The sequence below is a fragment of the Lissotriton helveticus genome, chromosome 5_1 (assembly GCF_964261635.1).
Source record: "Lissotriton helveticus chromosome 5_1, aLisHel1.1, whole genome shotgun sequence".
Classification (NCBI taxonomy): domain Eukaryota; kingdom Metazoa; phylum Chordata; class Amphibia; order Caudata; family Salamandridae; genus Lissotriton; species Lissotriton helveticus.
Window position 1 is genome coordinate 496,477,697 of NC_136065.1, and position 15,352 is coordinate 496,493,048.

General features: G+C 39.9%; 1 protein-coding gene across 2 annotated transcripts in view; it reads right to left on the reverse strand.

The window, feature by feature from the left end:
• The window catches only part of VPS13D (vacuolar protein sorting 13 homolog D), a 2,979,414-nt gene that overhangs the window by 802,351 nt on the left and 2,161,711 nt on the right, over positions 1-15,352 (reverse strand). For both annotated transcript variants that reach the window (XM_078642819.1, XM_078642818.1), the window contains one exon: positions 2,037-2,272. In XM_078642819.1, the coding sequence (XP_078498945.1) occupies positions 2,037-2,272 (236 nt within the window). The remainder of the gene's footprint in view (positions 1-2,036; positions 2,273-15,352) is intronic.

Below are 15,352 nucleotides of genomic sequence, written 5' to 3' on the forward strand. Positions count from 1 at the left end.
GCGGACGTCAATTCTTTATTTTTCCGCACCAGCAAGCGCAGGTCCAAAGAGAGTAGTACCCAAAGTCATTTTTTGACTGTGTTTTTTGAGGCTTTTTCTCTCAGTTTTTTCAAGTCGATCGACTTCTGGTGTTGTAGGGATGCCAAGGTTTAACTCTTGCGAGGAATGTCATCAGATGATGTCGGTGACGGACCCGCAAGCGTGTGTCTCTACTGCTTGGGACGCGACCACGACCCCAATTACTGCCCGACTGCCGGGCCACGGCGCCTAAGTCTTTGGGGAGCGGTCCTGAAAGTTGCTGGAAGTCCGGTAGTCAACTCCGCACCGCTCAAGGTCCCGGTCCCATGAGAGGTCGAGGGACCGGTCGCGGATCCATCACCATCGTTCTTCTGGATCAAAGTCTTCGCACTCGGGGTCAGGTAACACAAAGCACAAGAAGTCGAAGAAGTGTCATCGCTCGATGACTTCCCCTCGCCCGTGACGCGGCTGAGGGTGCGGGTGGTGCCTTCCCCGCGGCTCCGGCGGAGCCTACGGTGTCGCCGCCGGCCTACCCGCCCTTCCCGGGTCCGTCGGCAACTCCGGCCCAGCTGCAGGATTTTCTGTCAGCCATGGACGTCTCTTTGGGCCGTCGAGCCCCGCCGGCGCGTCTTCAGGTCCCGCAGGCCTGACTGGGGATCCTCGCCCTTCACTGAGGGCATGTTATTCATGGTGAGAAAACCAAATAAAAAATAGCCAAACAAAATTAAACTGCATGGCCTTTGAAAATGTTGCTATCAGCTTTCTGTGCATTTTGGATTCAAACACCTCGAAGAAGAAAAAGTAACTGAAGGGCAAGGTAGATGGTATGCTGTCGCTTATGCACAAAACCAGTGTGACACCTGTACAATCAGTGAAGCCATCCAGAACCGTGAAGGTGTGTAAAATATAATACCAAAACGAACACCTATGGTCTCAGACATGTGTGTGTATGCAAATGAATAGTGTCTCTCTCAAACATAATACTACCAGTGAAAAGTAACTTGGGGAGACATCCCTTAAGGATAAGAACCTTCACTCACCCGAAGGTGACATGCTTCATCATATGGGTCCTCCTTACCAGTGTAGAAAACCTAGTCACCACTGGGAGCTACTACTTCGGTGTTTAAAGAAGGAGCTCAGAGATGTTTTATCAGGTAAGGGACAGGATGGTAATCTCATATGTGTTTTGGTATTGTGTTTATGAGGGAACGCACACCTAGTGGTCTATAATCTATCCCTTCAGACCCCTAATCTACGGTAGTTTTTTTATGGTGTGTAAAATATTTCTGGCATTAAACATGAAACTGAAATATTTTAAAGAAAGAATATGCAGAGAGTACAGTATACATCACGAAACCCAAGGTGAAGTGTTAGCAAGACTAAGGTATAGCAGATTGTGAGTCTGCATCTTTACAAATACTTTAGTGGTCACTTTGCTGTATATGCCTCATGCCTTTTGATATACTGTACTTTACAAATGAGGAAACAGATGCTCTACAAAAACTAATAGCAGCTGATACAATATTTGAATTAAACTGAACATGTTATTTAAATAATGGTTTACCTTTGAGCAGAGTCGGAATTGGTGTGAAAAAAAAATCTAAAACCTTGCCAATTGAAATTATATCATTTAAAGCTGGATTGTATTTATAAAAAATGGACGAGCTAGTGTCCATTTCCAAAGACAAATGCTAAGGACAACGACAGTCTTCCAAACTTCTTCAGATTAAGTATCAATGTGCTATTAGTTAAATCGGAAAACTAAATGGTAAGTCCACAAACTGAGACATAAACAAAATATATTCCATATCTCAGGCATCATGAAACAGACGTTTTTATCCCCAATTTTCACAAAAAAAGCCAAGTAGCAAGAGAGGTTAACTGAGTGCATGGCAACTGAAAAAATCCTATGCCAGACCCAAAATTGTCTGACGAGTATCTACTCTGAAGAGAAATTATTCACTTTACAATTACTAAACCTTAAAGCATAACCTGTAGCAAAAGACTGAAAAACATACCCAGAAAACGTGTAAGTGGCAGCAATGTAAATAAAATTTTCATAGTACAACTGTCGACTGTCTTGAAAATTATTCATGTTGCAGACGATTTCAGAAGAGCCTGCCCCCTTCACCGTTACAGAAATGAAGGGTGGTAGCGTGGGCTCATCCCATGCATAATCCAATGATGAGGTTGGCTTCACTTCAGTGCGAAGCCTTGGCTCTGCAACGCTATGTTGATTAAATATCACTGGGACCTACAGGAATAGGAAGAAAGAACAGAAGGTTTTGGTGAAATAGGAAGAGCTGGATATCGCCGCAATCCTCAATTACGCTATCATGTCTGTGAGATTTCGGTACTTACACTTCAGCATTAAATACCATTTGTACCTATACAAGGAGGCTTCGCCTTCCTGAAATATATGTGCCTTCAAGACACTCTGCACCACTCCATTGATTCAACATCAAATTATTTTTAATAGTACATTGAAAACACAAATTTTTTACAAATTAAATTAAAAAAAAAGTCAAAATGACACATAGCTGGATAAAATATAAAGGTATCCAAATGTAATAAAAAAACAACAAAGCGGAAGCTTTACAACACTAAAGAGGGAGACAAGTTGCCTTTAAAAATATACATTCTTAACATTTTCAAGTCAGTGAAATAATGTTTTAACAGAACATTTAACTAATATCTGCACTGGCAGCTGTTTAATTGAAAGATATTTCACTGAGTCACAAAAGACATTAAGGACCTTATTGAAAGTTTGGTGAATGGATTCTAGATAGAGTGCCCGCCCCATTATCCAGATTTTAATATTATTTTCCATTAAATGTTTGGAGTGAAGAATTTGGAGGTAGACTCCATCATGCCTTTCAAATCTAAGTACTCTAGCCTCGTATTACCTTCAGATTACTTGGTCTCATTTTACCAATGTCTAGGGGCTTTCTCCACTCTTTTAACTGATCCAATTTTTTATGTTCTGCATTTCTCTTGCCTCTATGTTCTTTCTCTTCTGGCTTTGTTTTTATTATTCCTCTTTGACACCTCCATGGATCTATAGTAGGTGATTGCAGTCAACCATCGTGGGAGGTGTCATATTTTAATTTCTGATATTCTCTCTGAGGCAGACTATAAAGACTGGTAGTTGTGGAATTGAATGGAGAGCAGCTCATAGGAAAGTATTTGCATAAATATGGGACCCCCTCTGAATATACTTTAAAGGTCAGGGAAAGAGGGGAACAAAATTACATCAAAGAACACGAATTCCCTCACGACCTCTTAATTTCTGTACATAACAACTTTATGATTTCAGCAAAATTATTCTCAACACAAGGTGCCTACATATATTTTTTCTTTTAAAGTTTTTTTTATTATTTATTTTTTGTCATTTCTTTATGTTATTACTTCGATTTATAGTATTATTTTACAAAAGGACACACAAAATTCATAAGGGCCATTAATATACAGATATCATACAGAGAAAGAAGAAAATAATACAAATTTACCAAATTATCATACAACCACTTTCATACACACTACATTCACTCTTCATTCTGTGTCGGAGGGATCACGTATAGATGTGTGATCTATTTACGCAAGGTCGACGCGTTTCGGTGGGCTACGACCACCTTCCTCAGGACCTCTTAGCAGAATAGCCGATCTCACCAAAGAAAATTAAATGTTCTGTATAGATATCTGTAATAATAAATAACATTCAATGTAACTGTTACACTATATCAAATTCATATTCAATTCATAACTAACATATTTTATACAGTTTCTGCAGTTCTAACTTTTTCTGTAGACACACACCGTGTGGAAATATCACAGCAATTTAATTCATATTTGTTATTCATTTCTTTTTTGCTTTTGTCAAAGTGCTCCGCTATCTAGTAAAACAGCACATTTATCTTTATCTCGATGTTCCAGAGGAATTATCAGAAGAAGGGGATAAGAAAAAGATCCAAAGTTGGTCCAGGAATAGGCGGTTTAAAAGACATTTCAAAAGGGCTACCTATGTAAAATAAATCATATCATACTTATTCAATAAACAATAGATGTCTAAGTGTCCAGACTAAATTCCGTATTCCTTACCTAGGGCACTGCGAGAATGCAGCTCATCACTTCTATTCAAACTTCGTTTATAGCAGTTTTATGCTACACGCTGTACCATTCGATATCTGCATAGAGTGGACATATTTTCCTTTTAGTCTGTTCTATTGTTTTTATAATTTACATATATCTAATGTCACTAGCATGGCTTACCTAGATGATAGCATGCGTTGACAGTGACTTGAATCACATGAAGGAGTAAAGAGCTGCAACCTTCAATGTGTTGGTCACACGAATACGTACTTCTACAAAAAAAAATATATATATTAAAGACCGGGGTAGTAATAAATCTCATCCATCACGCCATTACGTTTATATTAGTCGCAAAAGGAAAACACTAACCTGTTAAAATTATCAAAGACAGCTACTATGCCATTCCTTTATATTCTTATAAGACTTGTGCGTGTTCTCGATGTCTCAGTCTGTCCATTTCATTTCATTTCTGGTTTTGTTAACTAGAACAAAGATGAAAACTTAAAAAGGACCTCGTTGCGTGTTTATGGTCGGTCTTTAAGTATTAATTCGATTGAAGCAACTACTACGGTTCCACCCCAATTAATCGACATGAGAGTCATGTGTATTATTACAGACCGTATACATGTAAACCCACCAATAGGTGATGACGGTTTCCTTGCTAATCACAATCAGGCAATCTATCTCGCTAAAATCCATTATTTTGGAAATACGTATCAAAGGAACCAATAACTCATAGAGGTTAACAATTACGGTTCCCCCGATAATTTACGGAATACTGATAACGCGCCTTTAAGTAACGAAACTTAGAGTGGCTTTATGTTGCCACTACCGGACATCTAAGCCCGAACATACCTCTCACGTATATTCTCTAATTTTGCGTACCTCAATTTTCAGGACGCGTGGACATCAAAAGACCCTTGGTGTGGTATCCCGTAGATTAGGACAGCACTGGTCTCAGCATGACATTTAAATACCTCCATATTCGCGCCAAATCCCCGTCTCTGTAATTGGTCAGTGGTGTAAATAAACCAGCGCCATTTCTAAATGGTGTATAATTCGGCAGCAACCGCTGAAATTTGTGCGAGTTAAAAGATATTTTCAAATAAAATCGATACTGCCACAGACAGTGTATTGGATTGACATGACTGCTAAATTTAACTATAAAATTAAACTTACTCGACAAAGGCGTGTATCGATCGATTTAGGCTTTCAAATTAAAGTTAACATATGCGCCATCTTTAAACGGGTTCTAAATCTACGACCTAATAGCTAAGCTGTTATCGTACAGGCCAAAATTTAAAGATTTAATGTCGATCTTGATATGAAAAATATACTTAATTCTAGATTAAGAAATATGTCACTTAATGGATTATATGACTTGTTTATATCGAGATACTTCAAGTTTTCATTTCCGTTTTAGTACAAGACCAGTCTCCATTTGTTAACAACGATGTATATCCACAACTGTTTTAAAATAACTCGGCTGGTATTGTGGACAGAAAAACAGATTTGATATTATATCCTATTTTTTTTAACATAACCTATGAGATACATCGTTATTTGCAAAATGATCATAGAGGCTTGAATCGTCAACATCTTTCTTCATCATGTCTGGTATGTCATTAATAAAATGACTCCCTAACATAAGTATCTTAAGAATCTAGAACATAGTTGAAATTGTTTATTCTGTTATATACCAGGATATATTTTCATTCAAACCTATTCTCACTGTATCCAGACGAAAAATCCAATAACATTCACATTTTTTTCTTGTCCTTTCCATTGTTTCACCGTTTTTATATTGGACTTTTGCCAAAATGCACCATCTAAGATCAGACTCGCTATGGTTCAAATCAATACAGTGTTGAGTTATTGGTGCTGTCAGTTTCATAGTTCTTACAGACGACTTATGTTCGCTGAATCTTAGTCGGAACTCTCTCCCTGTTTCGCTAATATATGCGAGTCCACAGGGACATACAATGTAGTAGACAATATTTTTACTTCTACAATTGGTGAACGATTTAAGTGTTATATTGACCCTGTTATGTTGAATAGTATCACTAATTATTGCGGAATCACAAGCGTGACAATTGCCACATCTGTGGTTTCCTCGAATAACATCCAGACCTGTCAGAGTTGTCTGTGTTTCACGTGGTCTGGACTTATTCCTTGTATGGACCAGCCGGTCTCTAAGGTTCCTATTTCGTCTATAGGCTATCAAAGGTCTCTCCAGAGATGTCTCATTCTCCACCTCAAGAATTCTCCAATTCTTGTTAATTATATTCTTTATTTTGCAATTTAATGTGGAGTGATTTATCACACAAGTTATCTTATTTTGGGATTTCGGTCTTTTGTGGTTAAGCAAAGCATCCCTATCATAGTATTTTGCTCTCTTTAGAGCTTGACGAACCAGACGATGTGGATAACCTCTGTCGACTAGTCTCTTTTTCAGAGCTATACTGTGAGTGTTATAGTCGGACAGGGTGGTGCAATTCCGGCGAATGCGCAAGAATTCCCCAAAGGGGATCGAATCCTTCTGACAATGGGGATGAAAACTACCAAATTGGAGGATGGTATTTTTGGCAGTTGGTTTACCAAAGAGACTTACCTGTAATATCCCTTCCTTCCCTTCAATTGCAATGTCCAAGTATTCGACTCTACTGCGACTATAATTCGATATGAATTTCAAATTACTGTCGCTCGCATTAAGCCATAAAATATATTCCTCGAGTTGTGTTATGTCGCCATGCCAAATGAAAAAAATGTCGTCAATAAAACGTCGCCAAAATGAAACATTCTCCAAAAAGGGGGCAGCTGTGTTATAGATGTTCTTTCTTTCCCACTCTCCCATATATGTGTTAGCCACACTTGGGGCACAAGATGCTCCCATACTTGTGCCCTTTATCTGCTTATAGAGACTTCCTTCAAACTCAAAAAAATTATTCAATAGAACTACTTTCAAAAATTGAATGATGAACGAATCAGGTCTATTATCTGGGTATCTCTGTAGAAGTGAGGTGACTGACTGCAACGCTTGACATTGAGGGATGTTGGTGTACAACACCTCAATGTCAAGCGTTACTAGGATGTCCGTCATGGGATCAAATGCCATGCCTTCAATCTTCTTAATCATGTCACCTGTGTCACGGACAAAAGACTCATATTTATGTGTAAGTGGGCACAGAAAGGTGTCCACATACTTAGAAAGGGGCTCAGTATTGGAACCTATGGTTGAGATAATTGGGCGCATGGGTGGATCCCTTTCATTTTTATGTGTCTTTGGGAGACCATACATGGCTGGTATAACTGGGCAGGATTTGTTCAGAAATTGATATTCTTCATCACATATGTATCCATCCTCTAATGCAGCATGTGTCATTTACTTAATAGACACCCCGAGTCTTTGCATTTCTCTGATGTTTGCAGGTCTATAATGTTCTGTGTTACATAACATAGTCATTATTCTGCTGTCATAGTCCGATTTATTAAAAACAGAGATACCCCCACCTTTGTCACAAGGCTTAATCACCTCTTGAGAGTTGTTTTCAAGGTCAGATAGAGCCAAGTTCTCTTGGTTTGTAAGGTTGAAATTAAATCTATGGGGTTTGGATAGCAATCTAGTTACCTCCAGTAGTATCTGTCTTTCAAAAATTTGTACCTCTGGCCCAACCATATCCAGGGTTGGGGTAAAGGTCGACGGGGGTTTACATTTTGACAAATTATCAGTTTCATCTCGCATATCCCTGCCTTCAAAATATTTCTTTAGTCTTACCTTTCTAAAAAAGGCATGGAGATCTGAATGTAGTTTAAATTTGTCAATAGAGGTGAAAGGAACGAAGGATAATCCCTTACTTAATACCGCTGACTCCTCAGACATCAGCGTGGTAGATGACAAGTTGTAAATAGGGAGTATATCTCTACACCTATTGATGTTTTCATCTACCTCTACCACCAGTATTGCTGGTTCCTTGTTTTCACGTATTGCTGTTGTGGTAATTTGTCAAAACAAGAGAACTTGGCTCTATCTGACCTTGAAAACAACTCTCAAGTGGTGATTAAGCCTTGTGACAAAGGTGGGGGTATCTCTGTTTTTAATAAATGGGAGCATCTTGTGCCCCAAGTGTGGCTAACACATATATGGGAGAGTGGGAAAGAAAGAACATCTATAACACAGCTGCCCCCTTTTTTGAGAATGTTTCAGTTTGGCGACGTTTTATTGACGACATTTTTTTCATTTGGCATGGCGACATAACACAACTCGAGGAATATATTTTATGGCTTAATGCGAGCGACAGTAATTTGAAATTCACATCGAATTATAGTCGCAGTAGAGTCGAATACTTGGACATTGCAATTGAAGGGAAGGAAGGGATATTACAGGTAAGTCTCTTTCGTAAACCAACTGCCAAAAATACCATCCTCCAATTTGGTAGTTTTCATCCCCATTGTCAGAAGGATTCGATCCCCTTTGGGGAATTCTTGCGCATTCGCCGGAATTGCACCACCCTGTCCGACTATAACACTCACAGTATAGCTCTGAAAAAGAGACTAGTCGACAGAGGTTATCCACATCGTCTGGTTCGTCAAGCTCTAAAGAGAGCAAAATACTATGATAGGGATGCTTTGCTTTACCACAAAAGACCGAAATCCCAAAATAAGATAACTTGTGTGATAAATCACTCCACATTAAATTGCAAAATAAAGAATATAATTAACAAGAATTGGAGAATTCTTGAGGTGGAGAATGAGACATCTCTGGAGAGACCTTTGATAGCCTATAGACGAAATAGGAACCTTAGAGACCGGCTGGTCCATACAAGGAATAAGTCCAGACCACGTGAAACACAGACAACTCTGACAGGTCTGGATGTTATTCGAGGAAACCACAGATGTGGCAATTGTCACGCTTGTGACTCCGCAATAATTAGTGATACTATTCAACATAACAGGGTCAATATAACACTTAAATCGTTCACCAATTGTAGAATTAAAACTATTGTCTACTACATTGTATGTCCCTGTGGACTCGCATATATTGGCGAAACAGGGAGAGAGTTCCGACTAAGATTCAGCGAACATAAGTCGTCTGTAAGAACTATGAAACTGACAGCACCAATAACTCAACACTGTATTGATTTGAACCATAGCGAGTCTGATCTTAGATGGTGCATTTTGGAAAAAGTCCAATATAAAAACGGTGAAACAATGGAAAGGACAAGAAAAAAACGTGAATGTTATTGGATTTTTCATCTGGATACAGTGAGAATAGGTTTGAATGAAAATATATCCTGGTATATAACAGAATAAACAATTTCCATATACAGTTAGCAGTTAGGTTGTGTGCTAACAGTTATATTTTCAACTATGTTCTAGATTCTTAAGATACTTATATCAGGGAGTCATTTTATTAATGACATACCAGACATGATGAAGAAAGATGTTGACGATTCAAGCCTCTATGATCATTTTGCAAATAACGATGTATCTCATAGGTTATGTTAAAAAAAATAGGATATAATATCAAATCTGTTTTTCTGTCCACAATACCAGCCGAGTTATTTGAAAACAGTTGTGGATATACATCGTTGTTAACAAATGGAGACTGGTCTTGTACTAAAACGGAAATGAAAACTTGAAGTATCTCGATATAAACAAGTCATATAATCCATTAAGTGACATATTTCTTAATCTAGAATTAAGTATATTTTTCATATCAAGATCGACATTAAATCTTTAAATTTTGGCCTGTACGATAACTGCTTAGCTATTAGGTCGTAGATTTAGAACCCGTTTAAAGATGGCGCATATGTTAACTTTAATTTGAAAGCCTAAATCGATCGATACACGCCTTTGTTGAGTAAATTTAATTTTATAGTTAAATTTAGCAGTCATGTCAATCCAATACACTGTCTGTGGCAGTATCGATTTTAGTTGAAAATATCTTTTAACTCGCACAAATTTCAGCGGTTGCTGCCGAATTATACACCATTTAGAAATGGCGCCGGTTTATTTACACCACTGACCAATTAGAGAGAAGGGGATTTGGCGCGAATATGGAGGTATTTAAATGTCATGTTGAGACCAGTGCTGTCCTAACCTACGGGATACCACACCGAGGGTCTTTTGATGTCCACGTGTCCTGAAAATTGAGGTAAGCGCAAAATTAGAGAATATACGTGAGAGGTATGTTCGGGCTTAGATGTCCGGTAGTGGCAACATAAAGCCACTCTAAGTTTCGTTACTTAAAGGCGCGTTATCAGTATTCCGTAAATTATCGGGGGGAACCGTAATTGTTAACCTCTATGAGTTATTGGTTCCTTTGATACATATTTCCAAAATAATGGATTTTAGCGAGATAGATTGCCTGATTGTGATTAGCAAGGAAACCGTCATCACCTATTGGTGGGTTTACATGTATGCGGTCTGGAATAATACACATGACTCTCATGTCGATTAATTGGGGTGGAACCGTAGTAGTTGCTTCAATCGAATTACTACTTAAAGACCGACCATAAACACGCAACGAGGTCCTTTTTAAGTTTTCATCTTTGTTCTAGTTAACAAAACCAGAAATGAAATAAAATGGACAGACTGAGACATCGAGAACACGCACAAGTCTTATAAGAATATAAAGGAATGGCATAGTAGCTGTCTTTGATAATTTTAACAGGTTAGTGTTTTCCTTTTGCGACCAATATAAACGTAATGGCGTGATGGATGAGATTTATTACTACCCCGGTCTTTAATATATATATATTTTTTTGTAGAAGTACGTATTCGTGTGACCAACACATTGAAGGTTGCAGCTCTTTACTCCTTCATGTGATTCAAGTCACTGTCAACGCATGCTATCATCTAGGTAAGCCATGCTAGTGACCTTAGATATATGTAAATTATAAAAACAATAGAACAGACTAAAAGGAAAATATGTCCACTCTATGCAGATATCGAATGGTACAGCGTGTAGCATAAAACTGCTATAAACGAAGTTTGAATAGAAGTGATGAGCTGCATTCTCGCAGTGCTCTAGGTAAGGAATACGGAAGTTAGTCTGGACACTTAGACATCTATTGCTTATTGAATAAGTATGATATGATTTATTTTACATAGGTAGTCCTTTTGAAATGTCTTTTAAACCGCCTATTCCTGGACCAACTTTGGATCTTTTTCTTATCCCCTTCTTCTGATAATTCCTCTGGAACATCGAGATAAAGATAAATGTGCTGTTTTACTAGATAGCGGAGCACTTTGACAAAAGCAAAAAAGAAATGAATAACAAATATGAATTAAATTGCTGTGATATTTCCACAAGGTGTGTGTCTACAGAAAAAGTTAGAACTGCAGAAACTGTATAAAATATGTTAGTTATGAATTGAATATGAATTTGATATAGTGTAACAGTTACATTGAATGTTATTTATTATTACAGATATCTATACAGAACATTTAATTTTCTTTGGTGAGATCGGCTATTCTGCTAAGAGGTCCTGAGGAAGGTGGTCGTAGCCCACCGAAACGCGTCGACCTTGCGTAAATAGATCACACATCTATACGTGATCCCTCCGACACAGAATGAAGAGTGAATGTAGTGTGTATGAAAGTGGTTGTATGATAATTTGGTAAATTTGTATTATTTTCTTCTTTCTCTGTATGATATCTGTATATTAATGGCCCTTGTGAATTTTATGTGTCCTTTTGTAAAATAATGCTATAAATCGAAGTAATAACATAAAGAAATGACAAAAAATAAATAATAAAAAAAACTTTAAAAGAAAAAATATATGTAGCCACCTTGTGTTGAGAATAATTTTGCTGAAATCATAAAGTTGTTATGTACAGAAATTAAGAGGTCCTGAGGGAATTCGTGTTCTTCAGCTCATAGGAAAGTTCACACCCTACTCTCTTTAATTGTATCATGGACAGAAACCAAAACCCACCCTCCTATGCACTGTTCTCATATGTGCACAGTTATGGAGACGTTTGTACATAATCCCCTTCTTTTAGATCAGTGCATACCCACCGACATTTGCTTTGTGTATATTCTATCTGCCTTGTTAAAAATCATTGGTTTGAGCTGCAAAATCCTCACTTGCATGAATATTTGCACGGATGCTAATGGCATTCAACACAACATAAATATGAATTCCACAACAATATTTTTCACTCACTCTACTCCCACATCTAGGCCTTGTCTTGCCTTGGGATCTTATTTAGAGTTTGATGGATAGGATACTCTGTCACAAACATGGTGGATGATCCATCCGCTGTATTACATATGCATTATAGCGTATGACATTTTTAGAACGGCGAACTGGATATCCTCCGGAAATTATGTTTTGGAGTAGAGGCAGTATACCATCTGACACCACTATCTGTTAATTTACCACTGCAAATCTGTCTTTAAAATTGACTTGTCTTCTGGTATAAGCAGCACATTTCTTGAAGAGTGATAGCTTTTTCTGCTATTCTTTTTGTGGAGTGGTGTGGCTCACTGGTTAGAGGCGGCAGACCCGTAAGCAGAGTACGGCCCGGGACCAGGGTTCAATTCCCGACGCGGCAGGGTTGTGGACCAGGGTCAAAACGGACTCGATAATTCTCGCCTCGGTGCCTACTCTAACCAGGGAACACACTCGGCAACTCTGGGCATTAAGCTTGCCTCATCTCTACAACGGCCCCCCACAGACGCCGGGGATGCCTGGTTTCACCCTGGAGATACCCAGAAAGGGACCATCTCACAGGGAAAACCAGGACGGGTTCCCCAGCGGTCTTCAGCGCCTAGATACTCCTTGGAGTCGTAGTGCGCTTTACAAGTACACCACATTTACATTTACATTTTTCATAGAAATCTCAGAAAGGCAACAGAGTATAATGCTGGGATGCGCTATCTGTGGAAAAAAGCTGGCACTTAGAGCCTCAGAGGAGAGACAGGGGTCACCGTCTCTCCACCCTATTAGCCAGAGCTCTGTATATTTAACGCAGGTGGATAGACATAAAGTAGTCTAAGGATCTTTTCCATGTTAACGAGTGTACCTGGCACACTGCTGCTTAAGATACATTTTTCAGAGGATTCCTAACCTGACCAATGGGAATACTTAAGCTTGTGTTTCTGTGAAAGATCCAGTGCTGGAAAAGAGATATTAAAGGATAAAAGATTGCACTGTCACAACTCTATCAAAGATTTTTTTTTGCAGAACATTTGAAGCAAGGACCAAGTTACTTACCATAAGTAACACCTTATCTGGTAGAGATTCTACTGACACAAAAATTCCTTACATTAGAAGTTTCTGCAGGCATCAGACTGTATATTTAAAAAAAAAAAAAAACATGAGTGTAGGAGAGTAGGATCTGCTTACTATGGTTACCTCCACTTACTTTTTTCTTGTGTTTCACTGATTTGTCGACTTTAGTCTGGCTGGGGCCCTGCTAACCAGGACCCCAGCCTAGCTGCTTCCTCTCTAAATTGATTGCATGTATTTAGGTACACTCCAGATTGGTTACTGGGCTACCCTTGTGAGTCCCTAGTATATGGTACCTTAGGTACCAAGGGCATAGGAACCCCGGAGGCCTACCAGGGGCTGAAGCATGTATTATGCCACTCCTGGGAAGCCTTCCAAAATGGCACCGCAAGTCTGCTACTGCAGCCTGGGTAAGGTGGTGCTTGTACCCCTTACTAAGATATAGGCTACCTATATCTACCTTAAATGACAGACACATATAAACCTATAAGTCACTCCTATGGAAGGCCTTAACAATCCTGAAGGCAGAGTGCTTGGTTTTGTGTGAGAGGGTTCCCAAGCATGAGCTGAGCCCCTCTGCAGCTTTCGGAACCTATTCTCTGAGGCTGTTCTGTGATACAGCCATACCATATACTCTTAAGTGCATTATAACCTCGTGGTAAATGCTAACTTTGGAATGGCAGCATCAAAACATGTCGTGTTTGGTCAGGTGTCAAACACTTTGGAATCCTACCCCCCGCCAGTTCTGGCGGCGGGGGTAGAATTCCACCCTTCTAGAGGGAGAAGACATGTACACAGTTACCTGACCGGTAATAGTTTAAAAGAGCCCCAGCATCACAAAATGGATGCTGCAGCCACAGACACAAGTCTGACCTCCTGCTGCTGGACAAAACTCCGGCAGGGGAGGCCTGGACAATAGGTTTCCTGTCACAGGGAGGTGTACCCACCTCCCCAGACAGGCTTTAGTGTATTGGGGCTGGGTGGGTGCATTCAGTGAATGCTTTTCAGACAGTGCTGGGGGCACACTTGGTGTCCCTGTGCATACCCCAGTTCAAACCGGTTGCAGTGGCACTCAGCCCCTGCTCTGGTGTGAAACTGGACAAAGGGGAAGGGGTGTAGCCACCCCCTCCCCGGGTCCTCCCATAGGTGGGACCCTAGAGTAAGCCCAACCCCTAAACTTAGTATAAGTATAGGAACCCAGTCCTTAGGACTTTAGATTACCCTGGACAAACCTCTGCAACATATATCCAGGAACTTCGACATTTTATTTCGACTAGAAGACGGAAGAATCTCCCTTGGGGTCAAGGAGTGACTCCCCTGTTCAAACAGGTACCAAAGAAGCATCTTGCCAGTCTGCATTTCCAAGGCTCCCGCCGGACCCCGAGGGATTTGCGACACAGGACCCGGACTTCCAGACATCTCCGAGGCCGACAGGAGATCAAAGCAAAGCTGAGAGCCGCAGCCATCATGAGAATCGTGGAACCAGAATTCCTGGACACGGTGTACATTTGCTAGTGCATCTACTTCCCGAGCTTTCCAGAAGTTGTGCATTGGGCTACTCGTAGTTCAAGCCCTGAGCACGATCTGCACCGAAGATTGTGGGACTACACTTCACGAGTGTTCCGTGGGCCTGCTTCTAGCATTTCTGCTCGAGGCCCCTTCGCGATCCCTGGTCCGTCGACTGGTGGGTCCCCACGAAGGTAACTCTTTTGTTTCTTGGGATTTCCTGGTTGCTCCAGATGTGCCCTGACTCCCCTCCAAAGGGTGAGTCCCTGAGACCTTGCTGGTATGCTCCAAAGCGGATCTTGGCATTCTGCGTGGGTTGCTGTTACTGTGAGAAGATGGCCTGATATATGATGCTCACTAGTTCTAGTGATCACCTTGTATCAGTCCAAACAACCCTTATGGTGATTGGTTGTAAGTCAACCTTATAGACCAGCTATCCTAATGGTAGCATGGACAAAGCAGTCTTAGGCTAAACTCTTTTGGCATGTGAAGCCAGCTGT